At 38.4% G+C, this 20,624-nt stretch overlaps 3 protein-coding genes and 1 pseudogene across 3 annotated transcripts; 2 read left to right on the plus strand and 2 right to left on the minus strand.

The window, feature by feature from the left end:
• Nucleotides 1-1,166: 1,166 nt before the first annotated feature.
• LOC125223622 (alpha-mannosidase At3g26720-like) lies at nucleotides 1,167-8,095 on the plus strand. The gene is made up of 29 exons (XM_048126848.1): nucleotides 1,167-1,547; nucleotides 1,621-1,704; nucleotides 1,793-1,881; nucleotides 1,946-2,120; nucleotides 2,200-2,319; nucleotides 2,443-2,526; nucleotides 2,610-2,681; nucleotides 2,975-3,088; nucleotides 3,165-3,265; nucleotides 3,351-3,444; nucleotides 3,558-3,725; nucleotides 4,159-4,233; nucleotides 4,630-4,695; nucleotides 4,854-4,910; nucleotides 4,981-5,200; nucleotides 5,270-5,409; nucleotides 5,683-5,751; nucleotides 5,849-5,908; nucleotides 6,045-6,116; nucleotides 6,192-6,239; nucleotides 6,325-6,444; nucleotides 6,567-6,632; nucleotides 6,808-6,920; nucleotides 7,025-7,109; nucleotides 7,195-7,305; nucleotides 7,374-7,472; nucleotides 7,556-7,603; nucleotides 7,685-7,753; nucleotides 7,831-8,095. Exons 1-29 carry the CDS (start codon nucleotides 1,341-1,343, stop codon nucleotides 8,041-8,043), a joined length of 3,039 nt encoding a protein of 1,012 aa, XP_047982805.1. The 5' UTR covers nucleotides 1,167-1,340; the 3' UTR covers nucleotides 8,044-8,095.
• A 54-nt stretch (nucleotides 8,096-8,149) lies between these two features.
• On the minus strand, nucleotides 8,150-11,132 carry LOC125223625 (aldehyde dehydrogenase family 3 member F1-like). Its single transcript, XM_048126861.1, has 7 exons — nucleotides 10,881-11,132; nucleotides 10,740-10,808; nucleotides 10,233-10,664; nucleotides 9,726-10,003; nucleotides 9,545-9,635; nucleotides 8,914-9,063; nucleotides 8,150-8,508 (listed from the first exon to the last, which is right to left on the minus strand). Exons 1-7 carry the CDS (start codon nucleotides 11,076-11,078, stop codon nucleotides 8,272-8,274), a joined length of 1,455 nt encoding a protein of 484 aa, XP_047982818.1. The 5' UTR covers nucleotides 11,079-11,132; the 3' UTR covers nucleotides 8,150-8,271.
• A 4,444-nt stretch (nucleotides 11,133-15,576) lies between these two features.
• LOC125198416 (polyadenylate-binding protein RBP47B'-like) lies at nucleotides 15,577-18,049 on the minus strand. Its single transcript, XM_048096765.1, has 7 exons — nucleotides 17,823-18,049; nucleotides 17,449-17,504; nucleotides 17,018-17,358; nucleotides 16,484-16,557; nucleotides 16,280-16,410; nucleotides 15,920-16,019; nucleotides 15,577-15,789 (listed from the first exon to the last, which is right to left on the minus strand). Exons 1-7 carry the CDS (start codon nucleotides 17,949-17,951, stop codon nucleotides 15,577-15,579), a joined length of 1,044 nt encoding a protein of 347 aa, XP_047952722.1. The 5' UTR covers nucleotides 17,952-18,049.
• Nucleotides 18,050-18,168: 119 nt separating this feature from the next.
• On the plus strand, nucleotides 18,169-20,495 carry LOC125198422 (annotated as a pseudogene).
• Nucleotides 20,496-20,624: the final 129 nt, after the last annotated feature.

The following is a 20,624-nucleotide window of genomic DNA, read 5'->3' on the forward strand; positions in this document are numbered from 1 at the left end:
CCACGGTTTTCTAGCCTCTGAAGTCTAGTGGAATCCTCTGAACCTGTTAGATTGAGTGATATCACACACAGCACAAACCTGCACTGCACTCTTTGGACCTGTTCATGGCTCATTTCCTTCATATATCTTTTTCTTTTCGCCTCTCGTTTATCTCACAATACTAAGCGCATAAACTAAAATCCCAATTTATAATAAGGAAGAATCCACGAGCTCTTCACCCAAAAGATCACATAAACCTTTAATAAATTATACTACCACCACAACTTGCCACCCTTGACCCTAAACCATGGCTCACCTATCAATTTTCATATTGTGATTAGCCACGTCATTTGCACCTCGCAACCAAGCTTCAACATAGAACGAGACCCATACTTAAAGAGTACTCCGATCATATAAAGAGAAAACTTTTGATCAAGTGATCGAATGCGTTGTTTTTGATGGAGTGGTCTAATATCACTAACTTAACTTTTTTAAAGAGCGGGAACGTTTATGAGAAGGTGGGAGGTGGGAGCAAGACGACAAACCTATTAGAAATTAAGAACGGTGTATTGATAACTAAAGAGAGTTATGCAAGCATGACCAAGTTTAAGGGATGGATTGGTTACATTTCTTTATGTTATTTGTACCAGTAACCGGTTTATGGATGAGTGCTCTTGGAGTAGTCGGTTTGTCCCTGAACCTACGTGCCTATGACTTCGTTTCTCAAGAAATTCGTGCAGCGAAAGATCCGGAATTTGAGACTTTCTACACCAAAAATATTCTATTAAACAAAGGTATTCGTGCTTGGATGGCGGCTCAAGATCAACCTCATGAAAATCTGATATTCCCTGAGGAGGTTCTATCACGTGGAAAAGCTCTTTAATGGAACTTTATCTGTAGCTGGTTGAGACCAAGAAACTACCGGCAATGACGAGAGAATGCCCTCAACTGCAAAAGAGATTATGATAAATATCATGTATACATATACTCCTGTTTTATTTTCTATTTCGCCCTTAACCTAATCAAGACACTAATTAAAATGAATGCAATAATAATACTACAATTTATCATTAAAATAATGGATAAGATTGTGGGGGTGTATATTTATGAAACAATAATACATGGATAAGTATGTAATCTTAAAAAATACAATAATCTCAGCTTGCTAGGTGAGAGTGTATAACACATAGTCCAAGTTCTCAGTCTACACACACACACACACACACAGTCGTCCCTCCCTTTCTTGAAAGAGAAATTCAGCAGTAGACAGCAACAGCAATCGATTGTTTCTTTGCGATCACGTGAAGAAATCCTTGTTTATTTATGATTACAATCATCAATTGAACTCTCAGTCACACTCCATGGAGCTCCACACCCTCTTCCTCATCGCAATTCTCGCCGGGATATTCCTCCCGGCGCCGCTCAACTCCGCCTACGTAGCTTACAACACCTCCGCCGGCGTGGTGCCCGGCAAGATCAACGTCCACTTGGTGCCGCACTCCCACGACGACGTCGGGTGGCTCAAGACCGTCGATCAGTACTACGCCGGCGCCAACAATTCCATTCGGGTATTACTCTTAGTGTTGCAATTTCACAGCAACTTTATTTGCATTTTCTAACGCCATCTTCGTTTCGCCTCAGGGAGCTTGTGTTCAGAACGTATTGGATTCTGTCATCTCTGCGTTGTTGGATGACACCAATCGGAGGTTCATCTATGTCGAGATGGCAAGCTTCTCTTTCGCTTTCTATTCTAAATTTGCTTCTTTTTTTTTTTTTTTTTGTTTCTCATTCCATACTTATTCAATTCAACCAGGCTTTCTTCGAGAGGTGGTGGAGGCAGCAGAGTGATGCTCTCAAGGCCAAAGTCAAACGCCTCGTTGATTCCGGTCAACTTGAATTTATGTAAGCTCTCAATTCACCTAACCATAATCCTTTTTGGCTACTGATTCATTGAATGCGTGGTCAGAAATGGAGGAATGTGTATGCATGATGAGGCAACCCCTCACTACGTTGACTTGATTGATCAGACAACTCTGGGGCACCGCTTCATTCTTGATGAATTTGGCCAGAAACCAAGAGTTGGCTGGCAGATAGATCCTTTTGGCCATTCTGCTGTTCAGGGCTATTTGCTTGCTGCAGAGGTCTTTATTCCATTTCATTACTTAATATAACCGTCCATTAACATGTATTGTTGGTTTTGATACCATTGTCGTGTTGCAGCTGGGCTTTGACTCCCTGTTTTTTGCTCGAATTGATTACCAAGATAGAGCCAAAAGGATAAGCACCAAAACTCTTGAGGTTATATGGAAGGCCTCAAGGTCCCTTGGTTCAACTTCTCAGGTAGTAACTTTTATTTTTCTCCCTACTCACAAGTCCATATTCCATATACAATGCTCGCAGAATATTTTTCTTGTTCCATCACTAACAAGGTGAAAGGTCTCTCTATCATGAATCAATTTTCAGATATTCACTGGGATATTCCCTGTACATTATGAGCCTCCGGATGGGTTTAATTTTGAAATAAATGATGTCTCTGATCCCATTCAGGTTAGCAATGTTGTAAAAACAAACATTTTATCTTTCGGAGCACGTGCTTGAAATATCTAATTAATGCAAGATGTTCAATTCAGGACGATCCTCTTCTTTTTGATTATAATGTGCAGCAGCGAGTGAATGATTTTGTGGCAGCTGCATTAGCCCAGGTACCATGTTTGATCGTCATAGCATCTCACATCACTTGGACCATGAAATCACTTCATTAGGCAGATGGATGTTGGCGTTGTGCCTGATATGATATCTGAGAAAATCAAATTTTACAGGGAGGGGGGAATAAAATTTAGGAATATATAGACTTCGAGAAGGCTGTATTGGAATATGTATTTAAGGCACGACTTGAATTATCAAACTTCTGGTTTTGTTTTTCCCTTTTCTATGTGTTTTATCCCTTTTGTATGATATAGTAGTATAATTAACACTTTCCTTAAAAAAAATCCAGGCAAATGTGACCAGGACAAATCACATAATGTGGACTATGGGTACTGATTTCCGTTACCAATATGCAGTTTCTTGGTTCAGACAGATGGATAAGTTCATTCATTATGTCAACCTGGTAATTTTCATCCTGTTTTTTTTCTCTCTACTTTTTACAGTATGTCTTTGTATGAAAATGTACCTCTTGGTCTCAGGATGGGCGTGTCAATGCTCTATATTCTACACCATCCATCTACACTGATGCAGTATTCGCTGCAAACAAGAAATGGCCTCTTAAAACTGGAGACTTTTTCCCGTGAGTTATTATATCCTTATGAGAGAATAATCAACCTCGACTATTTTTTCTGAACTAATAATATGGTAATCACTACATTTCATAGGTATGCTGATAGGGAGAATGCATACTGGACAGGCTACTTTACCAGTAGGCCAGGCTTCAAAGGATACGTGAGATCTCTAAGTGGTTACTATTTGGTAAGTTTTTGTTCTTCGACTTGGATTCTGCAATTTATGGATAGAAAGTGTGCACCTGTTCTAGTTATCAGAGCTTTTCATAGCCAGTTTCAAATGTTGGATTTAAAATTTAGGCAGCAAGGCAGTTGGAATTCTTCCAAGGCAGATATAGCACTGGACCAAACACAGATGCATTGGCTGATGCTTTGGCTTTAGCTCAGCATCATGATGCAGTTAGTGGGACGCAAAGGCAGCATGTAGCTGCTGATTATGCTTTGCGGCTTTCAATTGGCCATAAAGAGGTACCATAAAATCATACTGACATTGAATCTTTCCATCAGCTGGAATGCCTTTGGCATCAAGCACATTTGTGTATGTGCACTTCATAGGATTTTCTAAGTTAGTTTCTTAACTTTTGTTTGTCTTTGGACTTACATTGTTCTGGAAACCAGGCCCGTTTACTAAGTCTTGTATTTGACTTATGTCAAAATGGACCCTAGCTATTTTTTAACACAAGGATCCATTCTTAACAACAATCGAAGTTGGTGGGGTGGATTTTAACATAAATCAGAGTATTAGGATTCAAATTTTTTATTGGGGACCAAATTGAACATAATAAAAGTAGAAAAACCAGGTATGGACTCATGAGCAGCGTATGATTGCTTCTGTTATTGGTTGAGTTTTTGTTTGTAATATGAATTACAACACTTATCTATCTTGTTGTTTAACTTTCAGGCGGAGAAAGTGGTTGCATCATCATTGGCTGCACTAACTAGCTCAAGATTGAATTCAGACCCTAAATTTCAACAGGCAAGCACATGATTCCCTACTTTGTAGTGGGTTTAAATTCTCTTTTATTTATAGTGTAGAATCTAGAATGCCAGCATGTGCATTGTAGTTTTGTGGCATCTAGATTATCTGCTCTATTTCACCAGTCTTGTGATTTTTTAGTTACTTATATAATCTAATAAATTATTCTTTATAGCGATGACATAAATTTTACTTCTTAATTGAATGACCCCACAAAGTAGTCAATGGTTGGTTGGTTTTATTATATCTACTAATGACCATCTCAGAATTTTAGGTTTTCTCTTCCTATTAGAAACGACTATATTTTTTTTTTCTTTTGTTTTATTTCATTATAATTTTTTTACTTTGCTGCAATGCCATAAATTATTCTTATATTTTGATGTACTTTTTGTCTAGTGTCCTCTGCTCAACATAAGTTATTGCCCTCCATCAGAAGCTAATTTCACCAATGGGAAAAGCTTGGTAAGAGTAGTAATTTTTTTTCCTGTTTTAACTAGAACTAGGTAATACATAGTTTTTGTTCCCTTTTGTTGGATGCTACTTAGTTTTTGTTCCCTTTTGTTGGATGCTACTTCATAGTCATCTCATTGGAACTGAAGTCCCCCCCCCATGTTATATAGGTTGTAGTAGCATACAATTCTCTAGGATGGAAAAGAGAGGACGTCATCCGCATTCCTGTAAGTATCTGGCGATGTGTAAAAGTCGTTTGAGTTGCTCCTATTAGTAATTGGTCATATCATTTTGCAGGTTTCTTCTGAAAATTTAGTTGTTCGAGATTCTGCTGGAAAAAAGATTGAATCTCAGCTGCTTCCTATTTCCAACATCTCTTTGCTGACAACAGAATATCTTGTCAAGGCATATTTGGGGATATCAGCCCGTGGCTCAGCTAGATATTGGCTTGCCTTTTCAGCGTCTGTGCCACCTCTTGGTTTCAGCACCTATGTTGTCTCTAGTGCAAAATCAACTGGTAAGGGTAAATGAGTTTAGTTTTGTTGAAAATAGTGCCATTCACATTAAAGACATTTTGATGCAACAGAATCCAGATCCTTCGTCTCAACGGTCTATACTTCAGAAGAAGGTAGTGTTGAAAATCTTGAAGTTGGTCAAGGAAATTTGAAGCTACTCTACTCAGCAAATGAAGGAAGACTCACACATTATGCTAACAAAAGAAATTTGGTAAATTGGTCTGATGAGTGTTCTACAATTTCTTATAAAGATTATATTCAGGTTCAGTTAAGGAATATATTTCTTATTTGGATACATGCCTTTTGCTTTGATTATTATCTTTGGGGTGCATCTGTGAAAAAGTTATAAAATGTAAATTGTTAAACTTTACATAGAGTGATAGAACATAATACTGGCGGACTGATAAAAGATATGGTATCATGCTGTGTTTCTTATGCATACAATGCTGATGGTTCATCTTTGTTTCATTGATCATTGATGTAGGTGACTACACTTCCTGAGCTTTCATATAGTTACTACAGAGGTTATAATGGTACTGACAGAGTTTTCCAGGTACTCTTACCTCCTTGGAAAACCGTTAGCTCCATGCATGTCTCCCACTGTTTATTTGCCCAAAAAATTAGGACTAATTTTTTCTTCATCTTCAAAGGCTTCTGGCGCTTATGTTTTCCGTCCAAATGGTACATTCCCCATTGAACCTAAAGCCCAGGTTTGCTCCTTACTTTATGGTATTCCACAGCTCCAAATTGCTGATAACTAGGAACTTATTTTTAATGATTCATATCACCCAATTGTATGAATTTGAATAGGTGCAAATTGTAAAATAATGCGTCTCCTGTTTCCAGGTTCCTTTGGCTGTTATTCGTGGCCCATTACTGGATGAAGTGCATCAGCAGCTTAATACATGGTTATATCAGGTTCAGTGATGCTAGTGATTTCAATTTTAGCCCCGATACACTCCATCTCCTGTGGCTAATACCTAACTCGCGCAGGTTACCAGGGTCTACAAAGATAAGGAACATGCTGAAGTTGAGTTTACTGTAAGTTACATTGTATCCTTGTGGAATGCAAGTTGATAGTCTTACATTGTATCATTGCACTTTCTTATGTTGGTTTTATTTTCAGATTGGGCCTATACCTGTGGATGACGGGTATGGAAAGGAAATAGTAACTAAAATCAGCACAGCCTTGAGTAGCAACAAGACTTTTTATACAGATTCCAACGGGCGCGACTTCATTAAAAGGGTATATTTTAACTTTAGTTCTTAAGACTTGTGATACCGAAACAGCAGGGAGGAATCTCGACTCAAAATGTTCATATATATGGGGCAGTTGTTGTCTAATACCATGAAATTTGCTGGTTGCAGATTCGAGATTATAGAGCTGATTGGGACCTGGATGTACACCAGCCAGTCGCTGGCAATTATTATCCTGTATGAAATCTGAAGTTTGTAAAATGGCGGTTTAGTGCTACTTAATCTTTTAGTTTAGTAGCTTATAAATGATATTTGAGGTTACTGGGTATTTTCAATTTTCATGAAATCATCTGCTTAAATATTGGAAGGTTTGGAACTGCAATAAAGCATTATTTAAATCTCTATGATGTAGATAAATCTTGGAATCTATCTGGCGGATGAAACTAGGGAACTTTCTGTATTAGTGGACCGTGCAGTTGGTGGATCAAGCTTGGTGGATGGTCAAATAGAATTGATGCTTCATAGGTCGGTTTACTGCTTTATGCCTCAATCCTCTCTTCCAATATTCACTAATCACTATGGCATGTATATTAGGCCATACTAGCTCAACACTTCACTTTTTTTCACAGACGGCTGATCAATGATGACACTCGAGGTGTTGGTGAGGCACTAAATGAGAAAGTTTGTGTTCTTGACGATTGCAAGGGTTTAACGGTACATTTACTTGCATGATCGATTGAAGTCAGCCTGTAGAGGCATTCAAACTGTTTTTTGAGTATTTTTTAAACCCCTTCTTCAGGTTCGAGGGAAGTTCTATTTCAGAATTGATCCGCTTGGAGAAGGAGCAAAGTGGCGCCGCACATTGGGACAAGAGATATATTCCCCACTACTTTTAGCATTTTCTGGAGAGGTGATACGATGGTATTATGCTTATGAAAGTTGGAGTCGAGAGTGAGCTGAGTAATTTGGTTTGTGCAGGAGGAGGGTTATAATTGGAAGAGTTCCCGTATAACCACATTCTCGGCTATGGATCAATCATATAGTTTGCCAAACAATATCGCAATCATAACTCTGCAGGTGTGTTTCTGAAACTCGAGCTCCTGCATTTTAAAGACGTGCAAGTTCTTACTGTAGCTCAACCATGTCTCTCTTTGCCGCAGGAGCTTCAAAGTGGAAAAGTCCTCCTTCGACTGGCTCACTTATACGAGGTTCTCTTCTTCGATTTTTGAACTAATAACATGATTAAACTAATTAGTAGAAATAATGATGTGTTTTTGACATGCCTCAAGGCTGGAGAGGATAAAGATTACTCAGTGGTTAGTGGTGTGGAACTGAAGAAGCTCTTTTCTGGGAAGAAGGTAAAATTAATTTAGAGTTCAAATGCAGTGCCTATAGTTGAGAATTGATTGTTGATGTATTATAACGGCAAATTCAGATCAAGAAGGTGACAGAAATGACATTGTCGGGCAACCAAGAGAGGAAGAAGAGCAGACTCGAGTGGAAGGTGGAAGACAAAGACGAAGACGAAGAAAAAGTGGTGAGAGGTGGGGGTGTGGATCCTGTCAAGCTTGTGGTGGAACTTGCTCCCATGGAGATTCGGACATTCATCATCGACTTCGATTACCAAAAAAAGGTGTATCTTCTGTAAAATAAAACATTTGTAAGCACGTGAAATGAGCAAGACCATATCGTTCATTCCATTTCTCTTCTTCAAATGAGTTCTAAATCAAAATATGAGGTTCTGCAACACAACAGATTTTCAAATGTTGGACATAAAATTAAAATGTCTCATTTTCATTGAGATCCTGAATTGCAGTTTTATTTTGCATTGATACAAACAAAGAAACATTGATTTCAGTGTACAATTTAGATGTGATCAGGATTTGAGACCCAAAATGATGAGAAGAATTCGAAAATAATCAAATCTGTAGGCAGATCTAAAGAGCTGCAGCTTCTGGTGATTCCATGGAGGATATCTGAACCAGAAATCAATAAGGAAGCTTCTTTTTATAATAGCTTTCTCATGAGAAAACATATCAAATGAATATTTTCCATGATATCTTCCAAATCCACTCTCTCCTACTCCACCAAATGGAACACAATCTCCAACATACTGCACCAAATTAAACATTATATAAGTAACATGCTTTAACATTAGGGCAAATTATCGGGAAAAAAACACAAAGTTTGATTAATTTATGGTCAATCGCGCAACTTACTAAAACAACCGACTATATCGTGACTTTGACATGTTTCTCAATTGTTCCATAATCATGATCGTAGGAGAAATCATTTATATTGTGGCAGATGGATTGGACATAATGTTATGTTATTTAAACGACATCATTTAATACACCTAGTCGGATTTTTTGGTTACAGAACAATTGAGAAAATGTCAAAATTATGATATAATCAGCTATTTTCATAAGTTGAGAGATTAATTAGAAATTGATCAATTTTTTTTTCGACAATTCACCCTTTATATTAGTAATATTTAAAGACCGAGTGTTGAACTTACTTGAATGATGGCATCATTAATCACAATGCTGCCTGAAGATGTTTGGGTGGATAGTTTTTGCTTCAACTTTTTATTATTTGTGAATGCATATATGGCTAGTGCTTTAGGCCTTGCATTGATAAAGTCAATGCTCTCTTCAATATTATCCAACTGCCAACAAAAAAATAACTTATTTCCATTAAATATTTGTTTGAAAGAAACATATAACTCACTCTACTGCTGCATTAATAATCTAAAAAAGTTCATAATTAATCACATTTATTATTCATGTAGGCATTGCCGGACAACATACTTTAATCTTGTAGGGCACCGGAAATTTTATTACGGACCCAAGGAAATTGTGTTTTCGAAATTTCAAATTCAAAATTTAGAAAATACTATAGCTTTCATTTGAAGTTATTTTGTGTCAACATACATTGAAGATGGCATTGTGGGCAAAATTCTCAATTTGGGTGATTTTAGAAAAGAATCTGCTGAATAAAACCTTTTTTTGTATTCTACAAAAGGAAAACACGCCCAATGCTACTAACGTGTATATTATTGGCATGTTTTATTTTAAAGTAGAAAATAAAATTTCTTTTTCCATACAGGGAATTTTTTTTCCCAGTTGTAGTATGTATATAGATCTCACAGTGATAATGGGGAGCAATGGACCAAAGATTTCTTCAGTCATGATTTGAGCATCAAGTGGTGGATCTAACAGCAATGTTGGTTCAATGTAACTGCAAAAAATAAGGAAAAAACATACATCAATAATTATGATTAATTTGTAAAGATAAATATATCTTAATTAAGACAGATTATGTTCTCACAGATTATCTTCATCCATTAATCCACCATGAACAACAGAATCTCTAACCATTGGATCATTAAAAAGACGGCTTAGCCGTGAAAAATGAGATTTGTTTACTATTTTTGCAATATTTTTAGATTCTTTCGGATTCTCCCCAAACATCTTGAGAATCTTTGCCTTGAGCAGCTGAATTAGAGTGTTTGAGAATCTTCTGTCGACAAGGATGTAGTCAATCCCTATGCAAGCTTGTCCGGCACACGTCCCAAATTTCGCCGCAAGGATACGATCCAACGCCATCTGACAACAAAACGTTCGAATAACTAAAATTGCAAGCAATATATAAGCATTATCCAATTCTATTACTAGTATGTATAAAACTTTTCGGAAAGTGAATAAAAAAATTGTTAAAGCAAATAATATCATACTAACAACTTTGTTAGTATGACTATGATATTTTTGGGAAAAGTGAAAAAAAAAGCGAATAATATATAATACTAATGTGGAGTGTGAGAGTGCATATGATCACCTCTCTATCCCAAGAAGACGAAAGAGAATAGTCGACAAGCGCGGGGCACTTTCCTCCCAATTCCAACGCGACGGGAGTCAAATTCGCGGCTGCAGCTGTCATGACCGCACGAGCCACTGCGGCGCTGCCCGTGAAAAAGATCTTGTCCCATTTCTGCCGCAGGAGGCGCTCCCCGACAGCGACACCGCCTTCGACAACTCGTATAACGGAGGTGTCGAGGTAAGTGTGGATCAAAGTGGCTAGGGTCGAAGAGGAGGCCGGTGCGAGCTCAGACGGTTTCAAGACAACTGCGTTCCCGGATGCAATCGCCCCGATCAACGGCTCCAACGATATCCCGAAGGGGAAATTCCAAGATGATATGATTAGAACTACCCCAAGAGGCTCGGGGACTAGTTCTGCACTCGACGGGAATGCAGCAATAGGCAAATCAGCCTGTAAATGAAAAACCATTATTGACCCTCTTTAAAAAAAATAATTATAAACAAATTGGACTTTAGTATACTTTACCTTCTTAGGAGCCATCCATTTCTTCAAGCATTTTAGAGCAAAATTAACAGATTTGATCAAGGGTCCCACCTGAAGACAACATACAGTATTGAGATGTGTAGATTTGTAAGGAATTAGTAGTAATAATGGAGTAGTAATTACCTCATCTCTAAAAGATTCAACAGGATGCTTTCCTAAGTCTTGTTCAAGAGCTTGGAAAATGTGATCCTCTTTCTCAACAAGTAGAGAAAGCAAGTTTTGAAGCTGTGATCTTCTCCAACCTTCTTCCTTTGTGATCCCACTCTTGAATGTTTTCCTCAACTCTTTCATCTCCACTTCTACATCTCTTTCCATGTTCATTTTCACACTCTTTGCTCTTGGCTCAATCTCATTCTCAATCTCCTCTATATATACATACTTATCTCGTGATTTGTACATTTTTTTAGACAATAAGTTAAGTTAGTTATATGATTCACACGCAACCAATAAAGTGATGTCAATGACTAATTATTAATGATCATCTTTAAAAACACATGCATTGTACTACTAGTTATTAGTGTACAGACGACGACGTTTTGGATGGCGATGTGGAGAAATATTCGCGTCAAGAAGCTGATCGTCTTACCAATATAAGAGCATCTCCAATAGTCGGTTAGCGATCGGCTAGCCGATTCGTCGCGCTAGCCGATCGGCTAGCCGCCAACGACAACCATGATATGGGCTACTACTGGCGATGGGATATACCTGGTGGCGGTCTTTGTGAAGACGATCCGACAAACAAGTGATGAAAAGAAGGCCTACTTGCGCACGACAGGAGTCGGCGCGCAAGGACGTGGAGCGCGCATTTGGTGTGCTCCGGCTCGATGGGCGAATTAAGGGTCCAACGCGTTTGTGGGAGGTCGGATCGTTTCCGGAATGTAGCGCTGCATTATCTGCACAACATGATCGTCGAAGACGAAGGCGATAAGCCGACTAGTCTGGCGATGGCATCGCACGGTCAGCGCATGGAACGGCCACCCTAGTGTACGACGGGGTACCTCTCGATGAACCGACCGCCTCAGGAATTTGCCAACATGCGCCAAGTGGATGCTCATATTCAACTAAAAGGATATAATTGAAGAGTTGTGGGCACGGAAGATTGCACGACGATAGTTTTTTTCTTTATTATGCATGTAATTTTTTTATCTATGTAACTTTTTAAAAATATTATAGTAACATTTAATAGTTTGGGTTTCAAATTTAAAATAAATACAGTAATCTCTGGAGGTTGAGGGTGATAGATTATAGTAGCAGGAAATGTCCTATCACTTTTTGTTACTTTTCTAATTTGTAGTGGTTTTAAATAGTGTGTTTGTTTTTGTCTGTACGATAATTTCATTTATTTTTATGTTCCAAAAAGTTAAAACTTAAAAACGACACATATTATGCATTAATGCGAATAATTTTAATTATAAAATCCACACATTCAAAATTGTGAGAAAGTCAAAATATAAAAACTCCAAAGAGTATTGTCACAAATTGTGGCATAGTCATCATATTAATTCTCATTTAGGATAAACTAACAAGTCATTGGTAATTTATTTTATTTTAATAATTACAGTTGAGTAAACTCGAATGTCATCTCTTTCTTAAAAAATTGATATCTAAATTTACTAAAGTTTTAAAAACGTTATCATATAAAACAAGGGACGTAGGAGTATTAACTTTTTGGGGCTTTTGTCGTAATATATTTAATGCAACCAGCACATTCTCACGCATTCCAACTCATGAAAAGTGCTACATATAATAGTATTTTTTTGACAACAACTATATTAATTTCCATTAAATGGGCTCTTATCTACAATTCTACATCAAGTAGATTGTAGTTAAGTGCCCATCAATACTCTAGTCCAATACCAGCATAGATTTTAAAATTTAGGCTAATTTATAGACTTCCTTTCGTCATAATAATTTGGAATATGCACAATTTGACCACTAGGTTAATACTAGTACTTTATTACATAAAATCTTGTACCTTTATCATAGTAAAATGTTTAACTCAATCATGAGTAGTGTACACTTTCATGATTCATTGATGGGCAACGAGAGAGTATATTATGTATAATAGTAGGAGTAATTTCTTTCGACCATGAAAAAAAAATTAAGATTACGTGTAACATGATTATGCTTCATGTATTCATCTCAATTAAGATTGTGACCATATAATTATGATTTATTAATTTCTAATAAGAAATTAGTAGTAATTGGTTAGAGTATATCAATCATAATTTGGAATTTTAATTAGGGTGGATCCACAAGAGCCTTGAATCTTTCATTTGGTTATGTGTAGTGTAATTAAAAAGCGTGTGAGTGTGAATTGGATTATTCGGTTTGATCTAGACATAAAAATTGCTTTACATTTGGGCTGTTATGAACTGTAAAATCCTTCAGTTTGGCCATGAACCGGCAGAAGGTTGAATCAATTTTTTGTAACGAATTTTTTAAATTTTCAAAAATGAGCTGCATTAACCTTTTAGTTAAAAATTGAAATTGGTTATTTTTTCTATATGTTTTAAATCTCTAACTTTCAATTTGCAGTTAACTTCAATTTTTAAAACATTTTATGCTCGTTCCTTTTTTTCAGTAATCCATTTACACCTTTCCAAAGTTAGGTAATTGAATCCACATTATCAAAGTAGGATTAATAAAACTTTCTTTCAACACCATTTTTTGACAAAATTAGTCACACATTTGAGTAATATCAAAATTAGTTTGATATGTAGGATACATAAAAAAACATGTGTGATCAGTGGACAAAAAAAAAGAAAAGAAAAAAGAAAAGGATGAATAAGACAAATATATTAGAAAACGAGAGAGCGACACCCATAAAAATAAATGAAGGTTAATTCCCAATACGCATGCATAATGCATTTAAGAAATAGGTTGGTAAATGTATCTCTCGACGACCAACCCATAGTAAATACTAATATATGTTACTCCAATGCAACTATAAAAACAGCTAATCATTTCAAAATTGAATTCAACTGTCAACTACCCTAATTTACTTTAGTTGCATCACGATAAGATATATATTGAATGCTTTATCGCAATTAACAACATCAGTTTGGAGATAGGATGCTAGTAGTAGTACTATATTATATACACGTAGATGGCGTTCAATTGCCATGACTATGAATCATGAGACTATCCATCTATAATTAAGTTGTTTGATTATTTTAGTTGGAGGGGAAGGCTATGACTAATTATCATAAGACTATCCATCTAGGATTAAGTTGTAGGGTTCAATCTTATGAACCAAACACTGATACGATTTAATCATGGTAATTTAATCTTGCAACCGATCACCCCTGTAAGACGGAGTTTGTAGATACACGAAACAAAGAGTGGGGACAATATAATTTCAGGACTTGTTCAATAATATGATCCTCTTGGAATATTGTATTGGCTCAAAATTTAATATGATGCAACAAGAAGATAGAAGGAAGTGTGTGGCATTTAGTATGAACTCAAATTCTTAGAAGCACTCCACAATTATAACAAAATTTTTTGCCTATTTATTACCATTACCATGAGATGCATAAAAATAGACAGACTGATTGTAGTTAAAGAGTAAGATTTACAACCAAACAATCGCTAATATATATGCAAACAAAAAAAAAAAAAACAATTTGGGACATTTGTTTAGAATTGTTCAAAGATTGTATACTAAAAGTTCACTACTGTTTAGACGTCATGACATTTTGATACTTCAAACTAAAAAAATCAAACTGGAATATTTGCGTTACATATTTCAAAGAGCAACTTTTCATCTCATACAAACTAACCGCAATTCCATGCCTTAAGTTGGGTCTGAAATGGGGATGATGTATCAACGACGAATGGTGGCTCAGATTTTGTACCTAAAGGTGGCTGCAACGTTCACTGAGTCTCACTGTAAAACATCAAAAAATGCAGCATATAATTTTCTCCCAGCAACGTGTACCGAGAGTAATAATAACGGGTACATAAATGGACCGTGTCTTCAGGTTTGCTGTGGAAGTGAAGAGGTGGTCTGCCACAAAGGGCCTTCCTAAGATGGCTCTTCCATGAATACTCAAGGTAGGGCATTTAACCTAGGTTATATTCAATAAAAATGGATCACAAAAAGCCATTAAAATATGAAATTCTATCAAGTAAATCACAGTTTGAAGATTACTTGTCAACATCAGGTGTGCCCAAAGGATCGTATAGTTCCTCTGTTTGTTCCATAGGCTGAGCAACTCCGGGATAAGGCGGTCATGTCTGGAGCTCCTTCAGTCTGTATATGAAGAGGAACACTAATTCTATCATACTAAAACCAATCAGTTTTTTCAATTGATCTCTCAGTGAGTATATGGATGGATAGTCTAGAACAATTATATCAAAACAGTCGAGCTTGAAGAAGGTTCAGGAAAAACACAACTTTACTCTACACATCAATTTTTAATATTTCTGAGTGAAGTAATCTTAGTTGACTTGTCAATGTCACCTAAAATCTTGACCAACAAAAAGAGTATTTCATTCCATGTATTCCTAGTATGGTTTGTGACCAAGGAGTAACATAAAAGTAACTGACTCAATATCACAAGTTATAATGATAAACTAAATGTGTTAAACAAGACAAAACTTCTGAAGCTTGGCAATTTTTGCACATAATAGTTGATTTAGAACCTTTCTATTCTCAGGAGAATAAACGATTGAAAGACAATGGTGTAGAGCTCCAAATTTCTACTACCAAACAAAGAAGTTGCTAGGCTATTCTTCCTGCCCCAGCAAAGAAATTCGATCAAAATATATAATAGAATGCATATTTATAACATGAGAGGGCACCAATCCATAATCACACATATATACCTTTAGCCAGGCATGGAAAATAAAGAACATCAAGTTGATCGTCACCTGGGTGGGGGGATTGTCCGTAGCCAGCATATGCACCGAGCATATGCTGAAGGATCTTGTGTGGCGCCATATGCATAGGATCATAGCCTTGTCCGTATGCATAATAAGCACTCAACTGATTTGGATCAGCCTGACCCCACACACCAACAGCATCCTACAGTGTGCAGGGGTGTACATGTTAAATTAAGTATTGCGTAAAAGCTACAAAAAAATCCATGCTCAACTTGCCCCAAAGATTAAGATGTATCAGAAATAAAATTTACACAATCATCAAGCTAGAAAACCTGTTTTGCCGTTGGGCTCCCTTTCCCCCAAAAAAGCCGGACAACTTGTTGACCAATCACAGTACCCTGCATTCTCTGGATTGATTCTTCAGCTGATGTCCTATCCACGTAAACAGCAAGAAAGCAGAGTGTCATGTGCGGAAAAGAGCAAGCAATTTAAAGGGAATGATATGATATAAACTGAGAAAGAGGCTCTTTCATGCATGACAACAAAATCAATGAGATTGAGTAGAGACCTGCCAAAAGTATATGCGATAGAATAGGAAGAATATATTACATTTCACACAAATAATTGAAGATTTATTAGAAGTTTGCTCCTCACTTATTTCTGAAAACACAACAGCTGCCTACAAAAATTACCTTGCAGCAAACTGCACAAAACCACATCCCTTGGCAGCAGGGATTTTGACATAAACAATATCCCCAAACTGCAAGAATATCTGCCTCAATTCTTCCTCAGTAACATTAGGGTCCAGATTACCAATAAAAACCTGCAATTTCAAAAGGAAATGAGATCAAAGCATATAATTGGCCACAATATCTAGACCTTAGAGGTAGACTTACAGTAGTGTTATTGATGTCATTATCCACTGGAATTGGTTGCACAGGAGTTGTGTAAGCAGGAGCTGGATATATTGCTGCCATTAGGAGAAAAAGGTCCTTCTAAGATCACAGAAATGAAGTACTGAATAATCAATTGATAAACATAGGTGCAATCTTTACAAAAACGGCATGGAAGTCACATTTTTACTGTAGCCTTAGTTCAAGTATATCTTCAGCATTAAAGAATGAGGGCGTTCCAAACTAGAACAAGTCTTAAGATGCATTTATCAGCTGCAAATTGCTGACAAAAAGGACCTATGTGACTAATTCGTTGAGTGTGGCAATCCGTACATGGACTAGACAGAACAAAGCATTAAATGTCAAAGGAACAAAGGAGAAGGAGAAGATAGACCCAACTAGAAAAAAGACCAGATAGAGAGACTACTAAGATGACTTAAAGCTCACCACTGGCTAAAACTATCCGAAGCCATATATGATGCAACCAAGTCAAAAGCATGTGTTACAACGATGCAAATCAGAGGAAAATGAATTCACCTTTAGTTGCAGGATACGGCTGCTGGACGCCAGCGGCTGTTTTTTTTGGAGCTGCCGCACTAATTCTCATGGGCCTAGTCGAGCAATAGAGACCATTCATCTCAACCATTGCTCGATTTCTTTCTGTTTCATCAGCAAACTTAACAAATCCATATCCCTTGGAACGGCCAGTATTTGGATCAGTGACAACCTTGGCCCCTCTAACTGATGGATAGCTAACTCGGAAAGTTTCCTGCAACAGGTAATCCGTAACATCTGGTGCCAAATCTCCAACAAAGATGGAGTGTTCAGGTCCTCCATCAGTACGCCTTTCCCCTATCCCAGAAGATGCCCAATTCAACCTGAAAGTCAGTTCAGTCCCAGGAATTTGGGTTCCATTATATGACTGCAGAATACCCTCTGCAACTTGATGTGATGTGAATTCAACAAACCCATAACCCTCAGGCTGGCCCGTGATTTTGTTGCGAATAACTTTAATCGAGAGGACCTGCCGACAATTTGGCGTGGCAGTGTTTAACAAAACAACAGACCAAAAAGCATAGGAAAAACACTGTATCTTTATGTTGCGATGCAATAAAAAAACCACCCAGTTACACTAAACCCTACGATACCCAGATTAAACCTAATCGACTCATAGCTAATATGTCAGTTCTACTTTCCATGGAAATCCCCAAAATCAAAACTTGTCAATTTCGCAAACTGCAGAATAACAACGGCTATCATTTCCTAATGAAATCTAAAATAGATATTGGGGAATACTAACTGAATTCTTCATTCTTCATTGCGAAAAGGGTTAGAAAGATACCTCGCCGGTGTGGGAAAACCAGGCACGGAGATAGTTCTCGTCAGCCCAGTAGGGCAAATCTCCAATCCAGAGAGTACGGACTTCTTCCAGCGTCGCAGGCTGGTGATACGGCGCCGTTTGTGCGCTCATTGTCACTTGGTATTACGCAAAAACACTGCAATTCGATGGTCGTTGTGAGATCAACTTTGCAGCGACGATGTGAAAGGGTTTTAGGCTTCTCAGTCGGATTACATATTCAATGGATATAAACTGACTAAATTCTTTGGGCCTAGTAGTATTAAAGTTAGTTGGGCTAGTTGGGCTGTTAACCTAAAATATTGATGGACTCCTATTTAAATTGTTTACGATGGTTAAAGATACTACTCCTATGTTTTTACTTTTATTTTATTGCTTATAACATCACTCTAATTCTATTTCATTTACTAATTTTGTTTCAAAATTATTGATAATTATTATTAAAAAAATAAATATTTAAATCAACCTATACTTTTATTTGTGATTTACGTCTACTAGTATATTTGTATTGGACTCTTCCATTCAAAACTGAGAGTTAGCGGTTTGTTGTCATACCCCAAACATCTGAAATTTTTCATATTTTGTGTTATACATATGCAATGTCTTGTTTGATTGAATTAAAGTGACGGCTTTTCATAAGTGGAAGAGGGGGAATTCAGAACACACATTAAACAGATATTATGTTGAAATGGACTTTTGCTTCTTTTTAAAGGCCACCTCACAAATCCTTTCCTTTCCTCAACACTAATTAACCATGTTTGTCTTCTTTCTCAATCCATTTCTTTGTTTACGTTCACCCACTTTCTGTGGACATTACACTTCCAACCATTTTTTCTCATTCCCAACTCATCCTTATTCCGTCCTACCATTACATCCAATCTCACCTTACCCTGCCACAACTCGATACAACCTCAAATACAAAACACAATAGTACTAATTATAAGAATAAAATACTACATTTCAGTCAAATATATCACATCTTAACCGAAAAAGACTAGGATCGAGTTAGAGGTGTTACAATTACCAGTAGACCTCATATCCACCATCAGATCTCATCACCAAAAACATCTTCTAAAGTCACTAAACGCGCACACAGCGAAACGCCTTGGGATCATCTCCCAGCCCCTCCCACTGGGCGCGGTGGCCCTGCTGGGGCTGGGCGCCTGCGTCCTCACAAAGACGCTGACCTTCGCGGCGGCCTTCTCGGCCTTCGGCGACCCCATCCCGTGGCTGATCGCGCTGGCCTTCTTCTTAGCGCGGCTTCATAAAGACCGGGCTCGGGAACCGCATCGCCTACCAGTTCGTCTCCCTCTACGGGAGCTCCTCCTTAGGACTAGGCTACAGCCTGGTCCTGAGCAGGCCCTGCTCGCCCCAGCGATCCCGTCGGTGTCGGCTCGGGCGGAGGGATCTTCCTGCCGCTGGTGAAGTCGCTGTGCGCGGCGTGCGGCAGCAACGTGGGGACGGGACGGAGAGGAGGCTGGGGGCGTGGCTGATGCTGACGTGCTTCCAGACGTCGGTGATTTCGTCGTCGATGTTCCTGACGGGGATGGCGGCGAACCCGCTGGCGGCGAATCTGACGGCGAGCACGATCGGAATGCAGATCGGGTGGGTGGATTGGGCCAAGGCGGCGATCGTGCCGGGGCTGGTGTCGTTGTTCGTTGTGCCGTTGGTGCTGTATGTTATGTATCCGCCCACGGTGAAGAGCAGTCCGGACGCGCCGAAGCTTGCGCGGGAGAAGCTCGCCGCCATGGGACCAATGTCCAAGAATGAGATCATCATGGCTGGAACTTTGGTGCTTACGGTTAGTGATGTTGGAATTTTGTCATATACTATATTTGTTGTGGTTGTGGTAATTAAAATGTGTTAATTACTCGTATGTGGGTAGGTGGGGCTGTGGGTGTTGGGGGGTATGCTGGGTGTGGATTCAGTGAGTGCGGCCATACTAGGACTGTCAGTGCTGCTTATAACAGGGGTAGTGACGTGGAAGGAATGCCTAGCCGAGTCCGTGGCTTGGGACACACTTACTTGGTTCGCGGCACTCATCGCCATGGCTGAATATTTGAACAAGTACGGTCTCATCTCATGGTTCAGCCAAACTGTCGTTAAGGTACAACATCGATCTTCTTATATATTTTCTCTAAAAAACAACCAACTGATGATCAAACAACAATTGGTTGCAGTTTGTTGGCGGATTGGGGCTATCGTGGCAGCTGTCATTCGCCATCCTGGTGGCGCTATACTTCTACTCGCATTACTTTTTCGCGAGCGGGGCGGCGCACATTGGAGCAATGTTCACCGCATTCTTGTCCGTAGCGACTGCCATGGGTACGCCACCGTATCTGGGGGCGTGCGTTTGTCATTCGTCTCCAATCTCATGGGCGGCCTCACTCACTACGGGATTGGATCCGCACCCGTTTTCTACGGTGCGGGCTACGTCCCTTGGCACTTGGTGGGGATACGGATTCATCATCTCCATCGTCAATCTCCTTATTTGGCTCGGAATCGGAGGGATATGGTGGAAGGCCATCGGCCTCTGCTAGCTCTAAATTTTTGGATATCTATCGGACTAATAGAGCTTCACAAATTTTGATCATTCTTTTCAAACCGATACTATATTTCTCTCGTTTTCATCAAACAGGACACATGTTAGTTTTCCAATCATTGCCTTACAAATATACTACTACTAATTTTCATATCAAGACACCACTAAATTATAAATGAACACTCATAAATTGTGTTAATGCTACGTACATAATTGGTCGTTTTAGTATCTTATATTTCAAATCA

Source organism: Salvia hispanica, chromosome 1, assembly GCF_023119035.1.
Source record: "Salvia hispanica cultivar TCC Black 2014 chromosome 1, UniMelb_Shisp_WGS_1.0, whole genome shotgun sequence".
NCBI lineage: Eukaryota > Viridiplantae > Streptophyta > Magnoliopsida > Lamiales > Lamiaceae > Salvia > Salvia hispanica.

Bases quoted from the DNA above. Each gene is read 5' to 3' on its own strand.
- LOC125198416 (XM_048096765.1), bottom strand. From the start codon at position 17,951: ATGAGCGCACAAACGGCGCCGTATCACCAGCCTGCGACGCTGGAAGAA. The intron at 17,505-17,822 runs GTATCTTTCTAA...AATTGTCGGCAG, and splicing joins GGTTTTCCCACACCGGCGAG to GTCCTCTCGATTAAAGTTAT. The intron at 16,020-16,279 runs GTAATTTTTGTA...TTACGTGGATAG, and splicing joins TTTGTGCAGTTTGCTGCAAG to GACATCAGCTGAAGAATCAA.
- LOC125223622 (XM_048126848.1), top strand. From the start codon at position 1,341: ATGGAGCTCCACACCCTCTTCCTCATCGCAATTCTCGCCGGGATATTC. The intron at 4,696-4,853 runs GTAAGAGTAGTA...CATGTTATATAG, and splicing joins TCACCAATGGGAAAAGCTTG to GTTGTAGTAGCATACAATTC. The intron at 7,110-7,194 runs GTACATTTACTT...CCCCTTCTTCAG, and splicing joins ACGATTGCAAGGGTTTAACG to GTTCGAGGGAAGTTCTATTT.
- LOC125223625 (XM_048126861.1), bottom strand. From the start codon at position 11,078: ATGAACATGGAAAGAGATGTAGAAGTGGAGATGAAAGAGTTGAGGAAA. The intron at 10,665-10,739 runs GTAAAGTATACT...TTTCATTTACAG, and splicing joins AATGGATGGCTCCTAAGAAG to GCTGATTTGCCTATTGCTGC. The intron at 8,509-8,913 runs GTAAGTTCAACA...AATTTGGTGCAG, and splicing joins TTAATGATGCCATCATTCAA to TATGTTGGAGATTGTGTTCC.